The following is a 19,773-nucleotide window of genomic DNA, read 5'->3' on the forward strand; positions in this document are numbered from 1 at the left end:
TAGAGCTTGGTGGTCTTACTGTCTGATGTCGACGCGCGCTGTCAAAATCATTAGACTATATCGACTATAGTAGTAGGGGCGCCATTAAACCAGCAAAGGTAATGGTGTGCTCTCTGCTCCCAATTCTCGAGATCCTCGCCTTCGTTTCGCTGCTCCGTCCTCTTGTAGCATCCGACACGTATATATGTATCACCTCCGACGTTCCTCGCAACCAGCCCACGTGAGGCCCACAAAAAGTCGGTAAATTTGCTTGATAGCTCTAAAAGAACAACAGGTTCGTCACGGTCTTCCTCGTTCTCGTCAAGTGTATCGAGCCAAACTAAAATGCAGAATGGGAGGGAGCTACCATTCTTGGCGAAACTTGACGCTGTCACAACCTTCTTGCCGAACATGGTATGCTGGTTGAAGTTTAACACGGCGTTGAGACGTTTTGCGCGCAGTGTCAAACGTCCCGATCCTTCGACTAGAGAGCCGTAGGGAAAAGTCGCGTTTGAGAGCTGGAGCTCGTAATCGACAACCTGAGGCTCCATGTCGCTGAAGTCATCGAGCTTTTCGAGATCTCTTATCTTTAGATCGGAGTCCTTCTGCATCTCAGAGTACGATGCCATATCATCAAGTTTTTCTTCAGGTACTACCACAGGTCCACCAATTGAAGTCCAAGACCATGAAGGGCCTTGCCATATTCTCGGTCGTGGCCGAAGTGGAGGTAAGGCTTTCCAGTACAGGGCTCTGGCAAAAGTCGATCGCCATATCCCTGCACAATACTGATCGCCAAACACTCGACCGTATCGTTCGGCTAAACCTGAGATAGCAGGCAATCTATCAATGCCAAAAGTAAGCTGTCGGTGAGAGTAAACCTCAACGAGTTGATACCAGTTGTTCATTGCCTTGAGAAACTCGGGCTCTGTAGTATTGTGTTTCATGTCCTCCAAAGCACCAAACCCATCTTGCAATAAGGTTATGTCACCGAGGACATCCTGCCTGGACTTGTTGCTTTCTGGCTTCAGTCTCCATCCATCTGTTTTACCGCGAGGGTTATGTTGGCAGATGAAGCGAAGCTGTCGCGTACTGAACTCAAGAGTTCTCGGTGATAAAAGTCTCTCTTGAAGAGTCCAGCCACGCCTATCGAGAGGTTCGGGTTCGGTCTGTGTCTTAATTAAGGTGATTGAACCACGACGTGCTATACCGCGGCACTGATAAGCCAAGGTGAAGACTAAGTCCGGGAAATTGGTGGCTGTTCTGTCCGCGAGGAAGCCCTCATGTACAGATTTGGCACGTGAAGCTGCTATGGTGAAGATCGAGTTCCTGTAGACATTTGGCATGTCGGCGATCTCACGAGCTTTGTCGTCCTGGTCGTCCTGAAGAATACATAGAGCGTCTACCCAAAGGAAATTGATGCTCATCTTGATACAGACTAATGCAGCATCTTTCAGCGTCTGTGGCAATTCTTCCCAAGAAATTTCAACTCTCCATTGCTCGATGGATTGTCGGGTTGATTTGATCAGTTGGTCACCACCCCAACAGTAGCTCAGCGCGGCATAACGTTGTATGTTGTGGCCCTGCGTGTCGCGTAATTTCAACTGGCATCCACCGTCATCTGAAGGCACAATTTCCACTAGTCTTGTCGGCATGTAGTCGGAGTCTGGAAGCGGGCAGGCCTCGTGAATCTTCTTCCCACGCACGTTGGAGTGAAGACATTCGTTAAGCCAGGACTTGACCATGGTGAATTTTGCATCTGAAGATGCCTCCTTCTCTATAGGCTTGGTGGAAATTGCCCGCGTAGCCGCATTACCTGTAAAATTTATTAGTGTTTGTCAAGTATTGCCTTAACTGTTCCGTGGACTTACCTGGCTCCGCAAAGACGCTGAAACCACCTCGTGTGCGGTACGCGATATGGCCGGTATTAGTATCCCATAAGCCAAAAAACGTGATCTCGCAGTCACGCAAGAAGACAGCTAGACGAAGTGTTTCCAGCCACTGAGGTTCATCTTCGGCTATAATGCGACGAAGCGTATTGGCTGGAGATGGTGGCATCGTTGATTCATTCCCACAAATCCAGCCTTTTGCAAAGAGATCGATGATTCTCGAGGAACCCGCGATATTACCGATACGACCGATGTCGTCGTGCCATGAGGAGGCCTGCTCGACGATTGACCTGCGGTGGATCCATTCCTCGTCCATTAAATATGTGCAAAATGAGCAGCCATCGAGAGCGGCGGACACGATTTCTGGAACGGAAAAATCAGGGTAAAGGTATTCCTTGTCGCCTCCAGGGCCATCCTTCCTTGGTCTAGACGATTCATCCAGGACTATCTTCTGGCAATGCTGACATGAGTGCGCTTGCAGCGTGATAGGAGACATGGCTAATAGATTAAATTAGTTTTCGTATTGGAGACTCAGGTCCTGTCTGAGGATGGTTGTCGCCGGGAGGAGCTTAAAACTTCGGAGTCGCAAAAACTCACTTCCGGGTCACATCACTACGTCGATAATAAGGTATCCAGTGCATTTATAAAGTAATACGTACTATGTGGTTTATGTCCGTGCACCGAAAGTCCTTTGTATACACCGTAGTTTAAGCGAAGAGAACAATTTTTCACTCTGGAGGGCAAGCGGCTTGGCAATAAGAGATCTTTAGAGCAGCAAATTCACGAAATAACAGAGATACCTATCCCAGCGCTTCGAGGAACCCCCCCTGGATCAATCCGGGAGTGTTTCTGTGAAGTCATTGCTATTGAGGTAATAATTGGACTATCCACCAATGATCCAGAGACATGGGAGGACCGTTTGCTCTGGTTTGAGCAACGCGCAGACAAGAAACGTACCATTAGCCACTGTGCATAGCAAATGTCAAGTGGGGAGTTATTGAACTCCTCGGGGAAAAGTTTTTCAAGGTGATTGTCGGACATGATGGCGTGGATTGAGAGGGTAAACGAGGCGGGACTTGGAGCATTTATCTATGATTTCCTGAAGCACCGTGTCAGGCGCTGGACGCCAATCGCGTTGCCGGTTATTCACAGAGATTCTAAAGACGAGACAGCGTGATTCCAGCAGCATGATTCTAAGTGTTTATTTCCAATAAAACCTCACGGCTTCTCGTTAAATCCCATCCCCCAACCTGGCGCCTAAATCTTCCATAATAGGCGTTGCCTGCGGAGAGTTTAAAGTTCTAGCTGCTAAAGTCCATAGACGACCTTCACATAAGCCTAATTAGTCGCGTCTCCGGTTTCGCACAACGAAAGGCACACCAATTCACCTTCCCAATTCCAATCCTCACAAATGATCGTCCAACTCTCTTCAACAGCAGTACGTTATACACATCATATACAGCAATCGGCCCAAATCGACCCTTATCCCAGTGCGGATCTCCAGTTTCATTAGTCGGTCCGGCACTTGGAACAACAGTCTCGTTCGGGGGGTCTGGCGGGCGTGACCCTGACCGCCATTCGTTTTGAAACATCTCTATCTGCATAATGTGCGGTTCCGCTCGTCGGTATAAGTCCCAACCAACTGGTGGCGGAGCTATATGTGATAGGCCGTCGCGTGACATGGCTACGAGACTGTATTCTTCCTGGCCGTCGAGGTCGAGCCAAACACCAGAGACGTTGAGGCTGAGGAACCCCGCACGGTAGCCTTGATGGTAAAGGATGCGTTTCCAGGGCGGCCTGTAGTTGGCCGACCGAGACTCGTCGTTAACACCAATCTGGAAGAAAGTATCTTGGATAGGCGCCTGGACGAACTCCGTGGTCGCCATATCGCAGAACCGCGCTGGTACCACGTTGGCCTCGAAATACAGGGATCCATCATCAGCCGGAATATCTGCAACTTCCTGGTCCGGAAGATAAATTGGATATGTGAAGGGGATGCCTGGGTAAGCTTCGTGAGAAAACAGGTGCTGATTCCTCGCCTCATCGAAATAGACGGTCCAGCCGCGGCCCTCATAATCCGTATGCAGAATATCTGCGCTATTTTGTGACAGTAGGTGAAAAGCAGCAGAGTGAGCGCGAGCGGTAAAGTGCTCAATCTCCTGTGGTGTTCTGTTTCCAGAGGCTTTGAAATCCTCAATGAGACATTCCGGGCTAGTTTTTTGGTACCACTGCACCACAGAGGCAGGCGGATAACTTATGGCATTGTGCCAACCACGGCCGCGATACGAGACATGGCCTTCCCAGGCGACCCAAGTCCAGCTAGGAAACAGGGGCTTTCCATCATGTATCCGTATCTTAAGCGGCTCCAGGGGCTGCCAGAGTAGAGACTGGGCAAAGGCAAATTCCGGCATGCCATACCAGAACTTGGTATTGGTTCCCTGGATGATCAAATCAGTGATGCCAATAAAGGCATTGAGCGCGTCAGTCTGCCAAGTCATTCTGCGCTGAGTGTAAGCGTTGACAGCCTGCTTATACATGTCCCATGGAGTGTGTCCCTCCAGGAAACGCCCATTAACGAACTGGTCGCCTGGAATGGGTCTGTAGTGATAGACGGGAGCCGGGATCTCTTCCTCCACTTCTAGATCCTGCCCAATCATTATCACTCTCGCGCTTTCCGTCTCAAATGCTTTGTTGGGGAACTTGGACTGCGTGGGATCTGCCAAGACGCGGCGCCAGATGTCATATGCACGGGCGTCATATCTAGTCTGCTCGTTTAGGGGCGTAGGTTTGTATTTGGGATCTAGTACGGGAACGGTGTCCTCAAAAAAGGTTCCGTGAGGACACTGGAAGCACATCTGGGAATCGGTAAAGTACACTGTCCGGCGAGGAAGAAGTCTTTCTTGGAACGTCCACGCCCGAGAATTCCACACCGATTGCTCGATCTCAAAGTGTCGCTTTCGGGAATCGTGAAACGCTACCCCGAGTGTCATTCCCTGCAGCTTCTCCGTGATCTGTGCCCGGGAGCGAGGTGGTCCTATTCCGGGGAGGCCGTCTGTAGGGTCTGAGTTGGTGCAGGCGGCGATATTCAAGGTCGCACTTCCATAGATCGTACCCATCCTGGAGATGATCTTCGCTTTGTCCATGTCGTCGTCCTGGAGAATACAAAGGGCATCGATCCAGATATACCGGAGGCCCAGTTCCTGAGTAACCCTAAACGCATCTTTGATAGTCTGAGGCAGATCGAGGGAGTCGTCGTCAGTTAGGGCCCCGGGAACTTCCAATTTCTCCTTCGTGGCGGTAGTGTATTGCGTCTGGCTCCCACGTCCCCATACATACGACAGACAAGCGTATTCAAAAGGTGTAGTAACCTCAGTCACGCAGCCTTTAACCGTATCGATGACTCTCAAAGTTGGTGCAAAGTGATCCAGCTTCTTGTGCTCGCTCTCCTGCTGTGGGCCGTGTTGCTCGTCACATAGCTGCAGCCAGGACTTTAAGCGCGAAATATCCACAACGTTCTGACTAACGAAAAGTCCCCGGAGAGGCTGTCGTGTTGCTTCGCCCTCTTCCATCTTTTGCAAGATAATTCGACAGGTCTGATTGTTGACTTCAGGTATCTCGACCTCTAGTCTTAGAGGATAGTCCGGTCCGTCATCTAAGACGTTAATCTTGAGCTCGAAGGCCTCCAGGTCCTCTGGTGAGGCACTATTTAGAAACTTGTCCTCTGAAATTTTCCTGCGCAGCATTGTGCAAAAAGAACAGAGACTGTCGGCCATTACCTTGGCCAATCCGAAAAGTATAATGCTAGTCGACCCTGGTTGGTCGTTGCCTGGGAGGCCACGCAACGTGAAGAGGGCCGTAAAGTCGATGTGTCGGCACATATCGCAGAGGTATTCTGGGTCGTCTTCGGGCAAGACAGGCGGAGATGGAATGAACCATTCCTCATCCAGGCCGTCTGAGTCTTCAAGAAGGCCCCAACGCCGTATGTAGTGGTGATGCTTGTATTTCTGAAATTCAGTCCGGTTCTCCCGAGAGTCGTGTTCCCCCTCCGGCCCATCATCTCCCGTGCTTGACTTGTCTCCTTCCATATATATCGCAACTCGGTCCATATCCTCGTCGGACATTCCGTCAACCGCATATTCCGACCGTGGTGCCCCGGCGACATCCTGTTTTTTGCGAGCCTTCCTCTGTGAGATTTCCCTAAAATCCTTCACCATGGCCTCCGTTTCTGGGCTGCAGTTGGACGGCTGGCCATCCCGCTCCCGCATGATGTGGTCCAGGATCGTTTTGGTCCGCTGATCCGGTATGTTCTGCGTGATAATGTTTCGTATGAGAGTCATGTTGTTGGGTAGACCCTAGAGGATAGCTTGGTGATGAATGATATTGTCCAGCTTTGGCCAATGCAGCTCTTTGTTCTGTTTTAGCTTCTACTCTGAGATTTGAGTTAGAGCTTGGCCGTTTTATATTTGTAGGCAGCCGTGAGATTTTGAGGCTTAATTAATAGCTGATGGGTTGATTGTACAGCAGGGGTGGGAGCGGGGGATGCATGACGAAGGAATTGGAAGCATTATGCCTATTCGCACAGCCACGCAGCCGTTGGGCAGCATCGTCGGCCGCAGTCTCACTCCTCTTGCAAGGATCTAGGTGAGTGGTCAATGTTAAGCTTAGCGTCGGGGATTCAGCGGCCCAGTTTGCGAGTTTCGGGGAAGAGGAAATGCGGCTACGGCGATCTTCCGAGGACGCCAGAAGATGACTAGATTGGGGGCATTTTACAGGTAATATATTATCATCAAAGCTGTATAGCCGTTAAGGAGATGCCTTTCCCTTGGCTACAATTCGTCTAAGAGCTAGTGCCGACTTTTTCGGTGTCCTCTCTAGGGTATTGTGGTCCGTAACCGTGACACCGAATCTTACTCCATATCCATCCGACCACTCGAGGTTATCCATAAGCGACCACGCAAAATACCCGTCCACGACCGCTCCATCCTCCGTAATAGCTTTGGAAATAGCACCAAGGTGGTCCTCAAAGTACTTAATCCTGTAGTCATCGTTCACCGACTCTTCCCGAGTCATCTTGTCCTCTCCCGGACACGGGCACCCGTTTTCCGTAACAACGATCGGTTTTCCGTAGAGCTTGTACACCCGCGCCAGGTGCTTTCTGAAAAGATGGGGACATGATCGTAGCCAGTGGACACCGCTTTCGATCCCAACCGGCTCGCCTGCATTGTTGTACTGGAGTTCGTGGAGGTTGCCTAGGTAGTCCGTGTCGAGAGCTGGTAGTGTTCGGTGACGGGCGAACTGGCCCGTGTAGTAATTCATGCCGTAAAAGTCACATGCGGTGGACCGCAGGAGCGCCATCTCTTGCGCTGAGAAGGTTGGCAGGCGGTCCCGGAGCTGGTCGCGCATGCATTGGGGATAATCCTGTCCCAAGCTAATCGAGTGATTAATACTTCCAAGCCTTGCCAATTCTTCTTGTCTTTCTTTTTAATTTTTTCTTTTTTTTTCACAGGCTAAACTTACAAGATTGGGTTTGCAAACCACCCGATGTGGAACAGCATGCCCCGTTCAGCCGCCTCGATGTCCTTGGGGTCACTGCTGTCCCAAGGTTCGTAGTAATCGCCGTTGAGCGAAATTCCGACTTGGCCTTTTTGCGACGCGCGGAAATCCTTGTCGTACGCTGCTACCGCGCGGGCATGGCTCATGATCAAGGCCTTACCTACGATCCACGGTTCGGTAGCCGTGTCGCCTTCTGTGGATTGAGGGTTGATGCTGCTCCGGCCGGGTGCGTTTCCCCCGGTCGCGTAGCCCTAAATACCAATGTCAACTAATGCAAGAATGGTCTGCGAGGATGTGTGGGGCGTACAAATATCGCAACGATCCACGGCTCGTTAAGGGTGATCCAGTGCTTGACGCGATCGCCGAACCTTTCATAGCATAGCCTCGCATATCGCTCAAAGTCCTTTTGAGATTCTTCCACATCCAGCCATCCGCCGTAGCGGTCATGAAGGGCTTGCGGAAGGTCCCAGTGGTAAAGAGTGACCCACGGCGTAAGCCCCCTAGAAAGACACCCGTCGATGATGCGATTGTAAAAGGCGATTCCGGCCTCGTTAACAAGGTCATCTCTTCCACCAAGAGGAATCACACGGGACCACGATATTGAAAACCGATACATGTCACCTCCATACTTCTTGACTAAGTCGAGGTCATCCTCAACCCGATGGTAATGGTCGCAAGCGACATCACCGTTGGCACCTTTGGTGCGGGTGGGTTCAAGGTGGCAGAACGTATCCCAGATGGAGGGACCACGACCGTCCTCGGCTACGGCGCCTTCGATTTGGTAGGATGCAGTCGCAAAGCCGAGCTTAAAGTCCGCCGGTAGAGGCATTTTGTATGTTATGCAGATGAAAGGGACTTGGGTGAGAGTGCAAAGGGAAAAACTACTTATGTCGGCTTCGAAGCACTTGGAGCTGCGCAAATCAACAGCTCTCGGCGTCCTTTATACAAGGGAATAATAATTACGGCGAGGGATTCTACCCTTCATTCTTCTAGCCCCATTGGGTTGAGGGGATGCAGATCACTGTTGCAATTTTCCGATGGCAATTCTCCGTCGGATCAGGTTTTCCTCCTGTCTCGTACGACCTGTAATTCCCCGATTCCCCGCCCGATCTCACGAGATCGATCTCCACAAATTAATCCCCATGGGGAAGTCAAGTGCGGAGAAAGGAAAGGTCCTGTTCGCCTGGCAAAGCTTAGGGTCCCATAGAAACTCGGAAATCCTTCACGCTTTCTTCCCTTGACAATGCTCGAGCGGCCGAATGTATATAATATGCATCGTGCCCTCAAAGGACACATAGGGCGCATCCGTAAGGCTTCAATGCTCAAGTTTCAAGGCCGGCTTGTTTCATTGCCTGGTAGCCAACTGCTTTGAAGGATACCAAGGGAGAACAAGCATCTCCCGTTCAATTTTATTGCCCAGCCAGCATCATGGCCCCCAAGGCGGCCCAAGCCACTGAGGACATCTTGTCCCCCATCGACTTAGCCACCGTTCCGCCTTTCTGGAAGCGAAAGAATGGCATCCTGCTGTACTTTTTGCTAACATCCTCCCTCTTTGCCAGTATGGCCTTGGGAATCGACGGGTACGTTTTGATAGGGCTTTATGTACCCGAAACCGAGGAGTCCCACCGAAGTACTAACCCAAGACTCGAGACTCGCAGGAGCATGACCAACGCTCTTCAGACTCTGGAGAGCTGGCAGGACAAATTCGGCCATCCCACCGGTTCAAAACTAGGCTTCTTCGGCGCTTCCAATGCCATCGGTGGCGTCATCCCCTTCATCCTCCTGAGCTGGATCGGCGACTTAGCCGGCCGCCGTCTCCCGACCGCGCTGGGCTCCATCATCATAATCGCCGGTGTCATTGTGCAATTCTTCTCGACCTCCCTCAACATGTTCATCGGCGGCAAGATCGTGCTCGGCATCGGCTCCTCGCTCATCCAGATGGGCGCTCCCGTGCTCGTCACCGAGCTTTCCCACCCCAAGGAGCGTGTGCAAATCACAACGCTGTACAACACCAACATTGTCTTGGGCTATGTCATTGGAGCGTGGGCGACGTACGGCTGCTTCCGCATCCAGAGCGACTGGTTGTGGAAGCTCCCCACCCTCGTGCAGATCATTCCCTCGGCGTACCAGCTCGGCCTCATCTACTTTTGCCCAGAATCCCCCCGTTGGCTCATCGCCAAGGGTAGGCTGGAAGCGGCCCGAGCGATCCTGATCAAGTACCACGGTGAGTGCGACCGGGATAGCGAGCTCGTCAAGTTCGAATGCGCCGAGATCCAACAGGTCATCGCCGAGGAGGCTGAGCAGAACATGACCTGGAAGGACTTCTTCTCGTCCATCCCCAACCTCAAGCGAATCGGTTTATGTTTCGCGACTGCCTTGTTCAGTCAGAGTTCGGGAAACCTGCTCGTGTCCAACTACTTGACTCAGATTCTCAAGGATACCGGCATTGAAGCCGAGAAGGATGTTACCTTGGTCAACGGCATGGTCACGGTGTGGCAGTACATTGTCGCCATCTCTGTCACGCTCTTGGTCGACCGTTTCAAACGTCGAACTTTCTTTCTCACTGGATCCGGCGGCGTCCTCGTCACGTTCATCATGTGGACAATAGCCGCCAAGAAATATCTCGACGGGTCCCTCGCAGCCGGTCGCGTCGTGCTGGCGTGCATCTTCCTCTTCCAGGGCTTCTACACTTTTGGCTGGACGAACTTGGTCGTGACCTACCCACTCGAGATCGTCACGTACCGGATGCGCGCCAAGACCTGGGCGTTCGTCCTGCTTACCATCCAAGTGGCGTCCATCTTTGGAGGATACGTCAACCCCATCGGACTGGAAGGCATTGGGTGGAAGTTCTACATCTACTACTGCGCGTGGGTAGCTTTTATTTTCGTGATTGTCTACTTCTTCTTTGTGGAGACTTCTGGTCCGACCCTGGAGGAGTTGACTTACTTGTTCGAAGGCAAGGATGTCAAGCAGGAAATGGCCAAGGTCGTCGAAATCAAGAAGGAGGAACAGGAATTCGCCCACGGAAAAGAAAATGAGGCTTAGACCATTAAAAACGAAAATGAAAAGGGGTTGACAGCATGTGGCATTAGTGTGTATTGGTAATCTCATTATTAAATTGCCTATTTTACAAGTTTTGAATCGAAGTATTTCGGAGTGCATCTGATGCTTTCGAATCCAGTCGCGTGAGCAGATCCAGCAGCACCGCAAAATCGCTGCGGGCTCGGGCCGCAATCGGCGAAGACCTGCTCCTGTGCATGATTTCCAAGAGGCTAGCTCCGATCAAGCGGATCTTTTCCACCTGGATCCATAGAGTTAGCAAGTCACCTTCGGATTACTGAGCGAGGAGGGCGTGTTTTGCACCTACATAAGGTTCGCCGTTGACCTGCAGCGACCAAAACGGGGCTTCTTGTATAACACGCAACATGTCTCGAGCAATCTCCGTCTTGCGCAGATCAGCATGCTCAATTCCCGAACTATAGCAAAACGGCAACTCCTCCAACTTTTGCGTGATGACCATCCTCAGGCAGTGGGCGGAGACCTGGAGGTTGGCAGACTGTATCAGGAATTGCTTGGCCTGCGTAGCCTCTTGTGAACCTGATATAAACGACGCAAACGTGTACGATTGGAGATACGGCGGCAGGTTGTCGAGGCAGGTGATGAACCGGATATAGATGGCGTCCAGACGGCTCTTCTCCTCGGCTGTGAGAGAAAGCAGAGGCTGCTGATTGGAGATGGCGTGTTCGCTTTGTTTCCTTTCACGGAGAAACCTCAATTCGAGGAGCAAATCGGAGGCGCTTTGCCATAACTGAAGATTTGCGTTGAATCCCTCAATGCAGGTTTTACGCGTCACTTCAGAACTAGCAGAAAGAGAATTTCCAGGCGAGAGAATCGGCTCCTCGTCTTCGACGCCCGTGGGATACGCTGTGGTGATGCCAGACTCGAAGGAAAACTTGTGAATGGTGATTGGGCGGTTGTTGAGAATGGCGGCAGACTTGTCGCCCATGTACACGATCCAAAACGCCCTGCGACGCAGCTCCGCCTCAATGGGCAGGAGGGCCTCCAGTGAGGACTCTTGGTTTAGTTGCATGACTTGGGCAAGCCGCGTGGCTTCGCCAAATATGTGCCAAGAGTACTTTGGTTTGCCCGCCGCGTGCAGACAATTGGAGTGGAAATACCGAATTGTAATGGAATTGGCGTTGGGGTTCTCGAGGTCCGCCTCTAAGTAATGGTTCAAGCATGCGCGAGAAGCGTCGAGAAACCCATAGGCCACGGACTGTCCCTCCGGAAAGAGATCCGTTGGGAGCAGGAAGGCGGCTTCGGCACACACAGCCGTGATCAAAGCGAATGCTGTTTCGGGCCATATCTCGAGCAGGCCCAGGTCCCCATCCAGCGCCTCGGGTCTGTGGAAGCCACCGGTGAAGTGCAGAAGCGAGTCTCGCAGACTCGGCTCGTGTACCAGAGGTGTCAGCGGGTAGAGGTACTCAAAGAACAGATCGAAGCACCTCGTAACCAACTGCTCCAAATTCCCTGTGGTGAAATCTAAATCTCTCGATAGCCTCTGCCACCTCTGCAGGGCCGACACGCGGTAATTCGTAGCTGCATCGTTCGCCACGGGCGGGCTACGAATAGCCGACGGCGATAAATTAAGATCGTCATTCAGGGGCGTCCGCGTCAAGTCCCACCGCGCTGAAGAATTGGCAGCATACACCTGTGGAGACGTGGCGGCCGCCAATTCCGCTATGGGGGGGTTTGTTTCTGGGGATAGTGGATATCGGGCCGCTTCGCCACCTGCGCAGCTCTTCTTCCGCCGAGCTTTGGGGCCCCTTCGTGCAACGGGCAGGTCGAATTTGCATGTTGAGCCTGATTCACAGCAATTGGTGCAGCGCAGGCCGCCGGTATCCGCAAAATGGCACTAAATGAGCAGAGAAAAAAAATGAGTATCAGGGAATTGGAAACTTCTTTTTGCCTCCCCCACACCCGTCGCTTGCCAGAAAAGGGTTTCTCCGACGCGTCGGCTGCTGTGTCGGTCTTACCCTTGCTTTCCGCCGACGACACCGGTCACACGCCCTTGTGCCGGTGGACCTTCGGTTGTGTGATGGCGTGTGCGTGGCAGGGGAATGAGGAGAAGAGGGCGTAGCGCCGCGTGGATCCATTGGATAAAATAAGGCGTAGGAAAATTGCCAGAGTTGGCTGAGAGAAGGAAGACACAAAGAAGGGGGGGAAACAGGATCTGGGACAGCTAGCGGAGATATACGAGCTATTATTAAACCCTTTGTGGGGAAAATTCACAAACTTCCGCTGCCAAATGGATAGATCTATTTCTCCTATTCTCCGTCGCCTTCCGCAGATCGATCCCCAAACGAAACTAGCGCGCATTGCGGGTCTGGGGTAGCACTTGAACTAGTTCCGTTAACGGACCGATGGATGCAACGGAGAATGGGGCAATGTGGTAGCTTGAGCAAGAGTGATCTGCGGTGCTTGGTGTGATTACACGTGGGTTAAAATAGACCTCGAGAGTTTATAAAAGATAGCGCGGTCATGTCTCTACTTTTTGGACCTCGGGCGTGAAGGACTGACTTGGCTATCCTCGTGGTATCGAGTCGCTCTATCATCAAGGCACCTATAATTATCACGATGAAGTTTCTTTCCCTGTCCCTGACTGGCGCGGCACTAGTGTCCGGTGCCTCTCTGAAAGAGGCCAGGCCCAATGGCAAGACACCCCGAGCACCTTCGTGTCGGTTCGGCCTCCAGTGGTCTCAGCAAGATGTTCTTGAGCGCACCGACGACTTTATCTGGGACCTCCTCTACTGGGAGGGAAAATTTCACCAGAATGACGTTGCTTACAACGCGGAGAACGGCATGTCGTACGACGGCACGCAGCTCGATTGGGAGACTGGAGAGCGCACCCGCAAGCACGACTTTAGCGCAGCCAGCAAAGAGGTAAGTTTGGCCATGATATTTACGCGAAGAATTTGACGAGTCTAAGAAGCTGATAAGTTGCAAGGCATTGCAAATCATGCTATATGCCCAGGCTATCGCGGGATCCGAAGAGGCGGCGCGCTTCTTGACCCCGGGTAACCTTTCCTCCGCCCCAGCGTTCGCTGCCTCCATCATGGAAACCAAGCTCAAGTCCTACCAGCAATTCAACCAGACTTATCCTGGATTTGGTGGGTATTTGCCCTGGATCAAGACCAATGAGGCGCAAGTCACTGTCGCAGATGGTTGGAATGACCGAGTTCCCGGACTCGACAATGGGTAGGCTACGACTCTTTCGAAACATAGAGAGAGGAGAAGTGGAGAAAAGGTTTGAAGTGTTGCTAACTCGTAGTTTTCAGGGAACTTGTATGGGCTGTTTACGCCTGCATCGAAGCTTTGCAGAGGCACTTCGCGCCCAATTTCCAGAAACTCGCAACTGGCTGGCAAGAATGGCTCGACTACGTCGCGTCAACTGCGGCCGAAATCTTCTACATCGGCAAGGGCCGCGTCTGCGCCGTGACAGCGATTGGTGATCAGTCGCTTCCAGTATGGCATTCCAACCAAACCTACGACTGCGAGAGCGAATTCTACCTTGACGACCCCTACGAGGGAGAAACTTTTACTTATTTCCTCGAGTTCTTCGGCAAGATGCCGAAGAAAGACAAGCACAAACTGTGGGAGTACAAGCGGGCCAAGTTAGAGAAGGCCGAATACAACCAGGGCGGCATTGGCCCCATCACCGTTCGGAAAGGTACGTGCTCCCGCCCACTTTTCTCTGTGATAGCAAAGGTCTGACGTATAGGCGGCAGGCTATTGGTTCTCTAGCCATGAGATTTGGAACCAGATGGAGCTGCCGTACTACGATGTCGACATTGTCCGGTAAGTGCCAAATCCTACCAGTCAGACTCTATTAAAGTTTATGTGACTAACAGCCGTAGTCGTCTGTTCTTAAATGGTGAGCGGGCCCGCACTTGCAACTCGGTAGTTACAAAGTCTCCCGGTTTATACGCATCCGTCAACAACTCGACCGACCCCGAGACCGACACCATCATCGGATACATCTCGCCCGCTGGAATCCCCTCTATTGCCAGCCAGAAGGACCAGTATCACGACGTGGTCACCCCTTATGGTGCCTACCCCGTTGTTTTATTCGACAAGGCCGTCGGCCTTGCGTGGTGGAGGAATATGGTCATTGGCAAGAAGATGCAGAGTAAGTGCCTTCTCCACGTAAATTTTTTTTGGTCTCGGCTTGTTCGAATAACTCTACTTACGTTATTTCAGATCCCTACGGAAGTACTGAGTCGACCCAGATTGATGGTAAACTAGTATCCGCTCTTGTTACGTGGGACAGCAAGGTTACCACCGTGGTTGCTCTCCTTGGTGGAGTGACAGACCTCGTCCGAGATCGAATGCGATCGGATGGCATTTACGAGCGATTCGTGGAAATCACAAAGGTATGTGTCCAAGGTCCGTTGATCACTTGGTAGAATAAGCTAACAGGTAAATGAAATAGCGCGAGCATGTCCGTGTATTCGGCCACCATTTGAAGGGCGAGGATATTGATCTATGCCTACCAGAAGAACAAGTTCCAGACGCAGGCCTTGAGGACTTTACTTCTTGTGAAGCGCAATTCTGAAACCGTTAATTTTTCCATAAGAATTGCTATGTATTCTCGATAAAATGAAATGCTGGACAGAATGGCCTAGTGTTCTAATACGGCTTACCACCAACTTGCACACTCACCCAGCCAGGATATGTATGCAAAGGTTATCAACAGGTTTAGCTAGGCCTGATCCTCGATCTTGGCAGTCTTTCGGTCCGCCGTCCAAGACATCCTCTGCCCAAAACTAGCCATTCCCAGGGGTTCAGCACCTGCTAAAGTGGCCTAGGAGGTTTTCTAGTGCAGTCCGAAATTTCATCTCTAAGCTTGTTCTAGCGCCTAGTTCTTCCCAATTCCTGTCGAAAAGATATCATGTTCAAGAAGGGAAAAAGGGGGGGGGGGGGGGGGGGGGGCGCAGTTTTTAGAGAGTCCACCCTCTGGCGAACCATCTGCTATCCGAGAATTCAGACACTAACGAGACATCCGCAAGGTATGCCTGGGATGCAATTTTGGAGCGAGGAAACGTGCCAGTGTCGAATCCCCAGGCCGGGGGCCGGGGTGTCAAAAGTGGGGTTGCGGCCCTTTCAACTTGCCACATATAAGACAGCTTGCATATTGGGCAGAAGTAAATGATAACAATTGATCGTTAAAATCCCATCTAAGCGGAGCTTGCATATCGCATGGATGCCTGGTGTCAAATGTGAACCAGTCATTCGTTCAGGGCTGAAAATGGTGAGGTGAGATCGCGCGAATATGCCCAGGCTCTCGCCCTGTTTTGACGAGAAAGCCCCAAGACTCGACAGAAACCGCACGTGTATTCTCAGGTGCGATCGAATCACGAACGTCCTCCACTCCGTATCCTCTCAAACTGACGCCTATTACAAGTACCCTCAATCTAGTTTCTTGCACTCTGCCGCCTTGATTTCCTCTGGCGTAGATGCCTTCCAGCCACGCTGCTCAAGTAATTCGAGCATCTTGTCCAGTCCCCTTATAGGGCCTTGCCATTTGAGAGACTCCAAATGCTTCCCGTAATCATACGCCGTTCGCCCGTATCCGTCCCTCCATTGTACCTCGCCACCTGGCTGTGCAAGCAAGAATTCAAAGGCCTCAACGTTCCCATAGCGTAAGGCCGTGTGAAGTGCTGTAGTCACTCCCGTCGTACCATAGTAGTCATCCCATGGTTCATCTAAGAACGCGCCCTTCCACTTCTTGGTATGCTGGGTCGGATTCATGCCGAAAAAGTCGGCCGCGTCGTGTTGGAGGAGGATCTGGAGGTTGACCGTGCCTCCATAACGAGCTGCGGAACGGGATAGTTTCCTTGTCACCTCGACCCTGCCGTGCTTCTTAGGGTTGAACAAGGTGAGGTAGAAATCAATGAGTTCGGGTAATGCGTTAGAGTCGACGCCGTGCAGGAGGTTTTCCGATACTTCTGCTTCGGTGAATTGTGGATGAACACATATCAGAGGTCCAAGCTCCTGTAGCAGCGCTTTTCCAGACGCGACATCGGGGGCCGTTAGAGCTACGCTGAGTAAAGTAGGATGTGGTGAAGCCCAACTGTGCTTCATCAAAGAGACCCAAACATCACAGCCAGTGTCCAGAGTGGCAACGCCAGCAAAAATTTGATGGTGGATGATCTGTCGACCTGTGTCGGGATACAGTGTGCGGTTTATGCTGTTTGGGCCAAATAGTTGGTCGTAATCGGGGCCCGGGGAGTAATTTTCGATGATTGCAATCGCTAGGGGTTTGTTTCCAACCAGAAGAGCAAGCACGATTAAGACTTGACGAACCCCTGGATTCTGAAGCAAGCCAACTCCCGAGGCACTCGCTATTTCGCCATTGAGAGTTTCGAGATCATGGAGGGTGGCATCTTTGCAGGCAAGAAACAAAGGCCTTGCCTGACTCTCTTCTGGGAGCGAAATAGAAGTTGTCATGACAGAGAAGCTGCTCTGCTGATGAAACGGATGCCAGATGCATATGACCATGGCCGTCATAACGACATTTGCAGCACCCCCTAGACTCCGATTGATGCGGCGGTAGCTCTCAACCTCATGAGCTATCGGAGAAAGCCTAGTGGACAGGTAGTAGAATTCTTCGCAAATCTGGTCAAGGAGGACATGTGCTGTTATCTCTCCCCTGCGAAGCCGCGTTATGGACTTAGCTATCCGATTGCTACAGTCCAGGAGAGCGCGTGAGCTTTTTGTAGGACGAGCCAGCATTATTGCGTGACCGGGGTGCTTCAAGGCCGTTGTCGCTCGTGTCAAGGCGAGGAGAGGGGGGGAGAGAAGGGAGAAGAAATGAGGGAACGGCAACAGACAGGTGCGGGGGATCAAGGCACTTGTAGAGATATTAATAAACCAATAAGCAGCCCAGGTACCACCAGAAGAAGCCCAACAGTGTTTCGTCTTTATTATAACAAGTGTAAAATGATTAGGACTAAAGCCATTCGACTTATATCTTTCCTCCGAACAGTGAAGTAGCGAATCTCGCTGAACAAACCAAGCGCTCAACCCCACGGAATTGGACGCTAGACTGAGGAACTTTGAGTACGGCCGCTTTTGTCGGAGTGAGGGCGGTCGGTATGTCTGGGCACCGAGATATGCCTCGCCCAGGGACTCGGTCTGTGTCTTTGATGGGGCGCGGACGCCTCATGTCATACGGAGACTGCAGAATGACCGGTATAAGTTGGTTGGTGATTGTTACATGCAGGGACTCATGCTAGGAGAAGCAACGAGTCTCTAGGGACCCTCGGGAGACATCGTTTTGGCGTGAGGCCGTAGCCGATCATTTTCACTTGGAGACAAGGTCGCCGAACGGACTGAATTCCTGGGAACTTTACGACGAGGACAATAATTCCGCTTAAGGGCCGGGGGACCGTCGAACGCGGGGCTAACCATGGCTAACCATGCGGAAGTCCTTGAGTGGGAACAGAATAGTGGTAGCACTCACTCTCGCCGTACGCAGTGCCGCTGTAGCCACCACCTTGTACCTAGCACCTTCCCATAGTAAGACAAAGACTGACCTCGCGTTCCTACCCGCGGAGGCAGGGCTCGTTCTTGATCGACCGCTGTGGCATACTCCATTGACGTGGCACTTATCCATCCAGAGCAGGCCATCAGTACCAGAATATAGTTGGTCGAGAGTTACAGAGTAGTGACTCCCGGTTCTGGCTGAACGCGGTTGAGGCGAGGAACTGTAGATAGGCTACGACGGGCACCCCTATCCAGAATAGACGCCGAGCTACGTAGCCCCCCTAGGCCCCCGAGAATGTACCCATATTATAATCAAGAAGTCCTAGCTAAAGACATCACATATCTCTAGGCTATAGGATGCGAAAAAGAGGCAATTTCATAATGGAAAACCCTTCTTAATTCGATTATGTTAAGGCCACTGAATAGGACACTCAGTATGCCTGAATGAATAAGCACTAGAGGCCGCCTGAGGCCTCCTGAGATTCAGCCCTGGTGAGGGACGAAGGTATAACTGCGCCAGGAAAACGGCAATTCAAGCCGTAGGTAAACTTCTCGATTCAGACGGTATTCTTAGTTAACTGCTGACATCATGAATACAGCCATAAAAGGGGAATTTTTTCCGGCTTCTTTCCTTTCCTTCCTTGAGCAAGCAGCGGATGGGGAGCTTTCTTTCTTTTTTCCTTTGTATACCCAGCTCTACCGCGATGCAACCGACATGACGAGTCATCTCTCACCGTCGACTACGGTGGTGCTAAATTAATTTCCCAGCGTCGGTGATGTCTCATAGCCCAGCCGGGGTCGGCCGACCGTCTGACTCGTTCTTATACTGGACGAAGTAATTCAAAATTGGCTACCAAGCGGAAGGAGCGGAAGGAGTGGAAGGAGCCACTATAAGAAGCTCCTCCGGTCCTATTCTGTAAACTCTTAAAAAGAATCAGACCCAACTCCCCATTTCCCAATACACAGAGATCGAGCTTGGTACAAACATTTAGTTCCTCATTGTTTTCCAACTGAATTCTAGGAATACACTTCTTTTCTATCTTTTTGTTTGATATTCTCCATCAGTTACAACTTGTCATCATGGCTGCTATCAGAATGCAACCCCCCAAGCTTACCCACGTCATGAACATGCGTGCGTACATGAGCAAGAAGAGCGGCATTTCTGGTGCGTACAGGGGTGGTGCCACTCGCGGTTTGGTACCATTGACCGGCGGCTTCCTTAAAGGCGTAGAGGGCACCAGAGCCGAGGGTTTAGACGTGCAGTTGATGGAGGGCGGTAGCGACTGGCCCATGGTGGATGAAGCCAGCGGCATGGTCCATGTTGACGTGCGGACGCACGGCACCTCCAAGTCAGGTGACGGCTTCTTCATACACTACACCGGGTATCTAGGGCTTGACAAGGCCGCTGCCATGTTCACTAGCTGGGATCCCGAAGCCAAGACTACCAAGGGAGGTGATCATTATTGGTTCACGAACCCCACATTCGAGACTAGTTGTACGTTCCTTGGCTGGTGATACCTACTATTCAACATGCCCTCTCTAATTTTAACGCGTAATCTAACTAACATTTAATCGCAGGCAAGGACTTCCAATGGTTGACGACCACCTCCTTTGTCGGTAGGGGGCACTGGTGGGCTGGGGACGATGGGATGCAAGCAGTGGAATATGAGATCTTTGAAGTTTCAAACTAGATCCGTCTATCCGCCCAGTCTCATTTTAGATCATTACATGGACAACGAAGAAATGCTTGGACGAAGTCACTGAAAGCCCAAACGTATGTTCTATGAACGTGTTGGGCGCAGTGCGG

General features: G+C 51.6%; 5 protein-coding genes and 1 pseudogene across 5 annotated transcripts; 3 read left to right on the forward strand and 3 right to left on the reverse strand.

The window, feature by feature from the left end:
* Positions 1–50: 50 nt before the first annotated feature.
* Positions 51–8,247, reverse strand: SAPIO_CDS1651 (3-alpha-(S)-strictosidine beta-glucosidase; the record flags this gene model as incomplete). The annotated part of the gene is made up of 7 exons (XM_016784874.1): positions 51–1,792; positions 1,848–2,325; positions 2,823–2,954; positions 3,509–6,172; positions 6,777–7,293; positions 7,383–7,669; positions 7,726–8,247. The coding sequence occupies 7 exons, from the start codon at positions 8,245–8,247 to the stop codon at positions 51–53; spliced, it is 6,342 nt and encodes a 2,113-aa protein (XP_016645631.1).
* Positions 8,248–8,846: 599 nt separating this feature from the next.
* Positions 8,847–10,463, forward strand: SAPIO_CDS1652 (Uncharacterized protein; the record flags this gene model as incomplete). Its single annotated transcript, XM_016784875.1, has 2 exons — positions 8,847–8,998; positions 9,077–10,463. 2 exons carry the CDS (start codon positions 8,847–8,849, stop codon positions 10,461–10,463), a joined length of 1,539 nt encoding a protein of 512 aa, XP_016645632.1.
* An 82-nt stretch (positions 10,464–10,545) lies between these two features.
* Positions 10,546–12,574, reverse strand: SAPIO_CDS1653 (uncharacterized protein; the record flags this gene model as incomplete). The annotated part of the gene is made up of 3 exons (XM_016784876.1): positions 10,546–10,719; positions 10,786–12,333; positions 12,455–12,574. 3 exons carry the CDS (start codon positions 12,572–12,574, stop codon positions 10,546–10,548), a joined length of 1,842 nt encoding a protein of 613 aa, XP_016645633.1.
* A 481-nt stretch (positions 12,575–13,055) lies between these two features.
* On the forward strand, positions 13,056–15,033 carry SAPIO_CDS1654 (uncharacterized protein; the record flags this gene model as incomplete). Its single annotated transcript, XM_016784877.1, has 7 exons — positions 13,056–13,361; positions 13,426–13,676; positions 13,757–14,148; positions 14,207–14,276; positions 14,336–14,607; positions 14,679–14,851; positions 14,911–15,033. 7 exons carry the CDS (start codon positions 13,056–13,058, stop codon positions 15,031–15,033), a joined length of 1,587 nt encoding a protein of 528 aa, XP_016645634.1.
* Positions 15,034–15,887: 854 nt separating this feature from the next.
* SAPIO_CDS1655 lies at positions 15,888–16,562 on the reverse strand (annotated as a pseudogene; the record flags this gene model as incomplete).
* A 2,484-nt stretch (positions 16,563–19,046) lies between these two features.
* Positions 19,047–19,657, forward strand: SAPIO_CDS1656 (uncharacterized protein; the record flags this gene model as incomplete). Its single annotated transcript, XM_016784878.1, has 2 exons — positions 19,047–19,461; positions 19,545–19,657. 2 exons carry the CDS (start codon positions 19,047–19,049, stop codon positions 19,655–19,657), a joined length of 528 nt encoding a protein of 175 aa, XP_016645635.1.
* Between the last annotated feature and the right edge of the window lie 116 nt (positions 19,658–19,773).

Source organism: Scedosporium apiospermum (genome assembly GCF_000732125.1).
Source record: "Scedosporium apiospermum strain IHEM 14462 chromosome Unknown SEQ_SAPIO_0066, whole genome shotgun sequence".
In the NCBI taxonomy this organism is placed as follows: Eukaryota; Fungi; Ascomycota; class Sordariomycetes; order Microascales; family Microascaceae; genus Scedosporium; species Scedosporium apiospermum.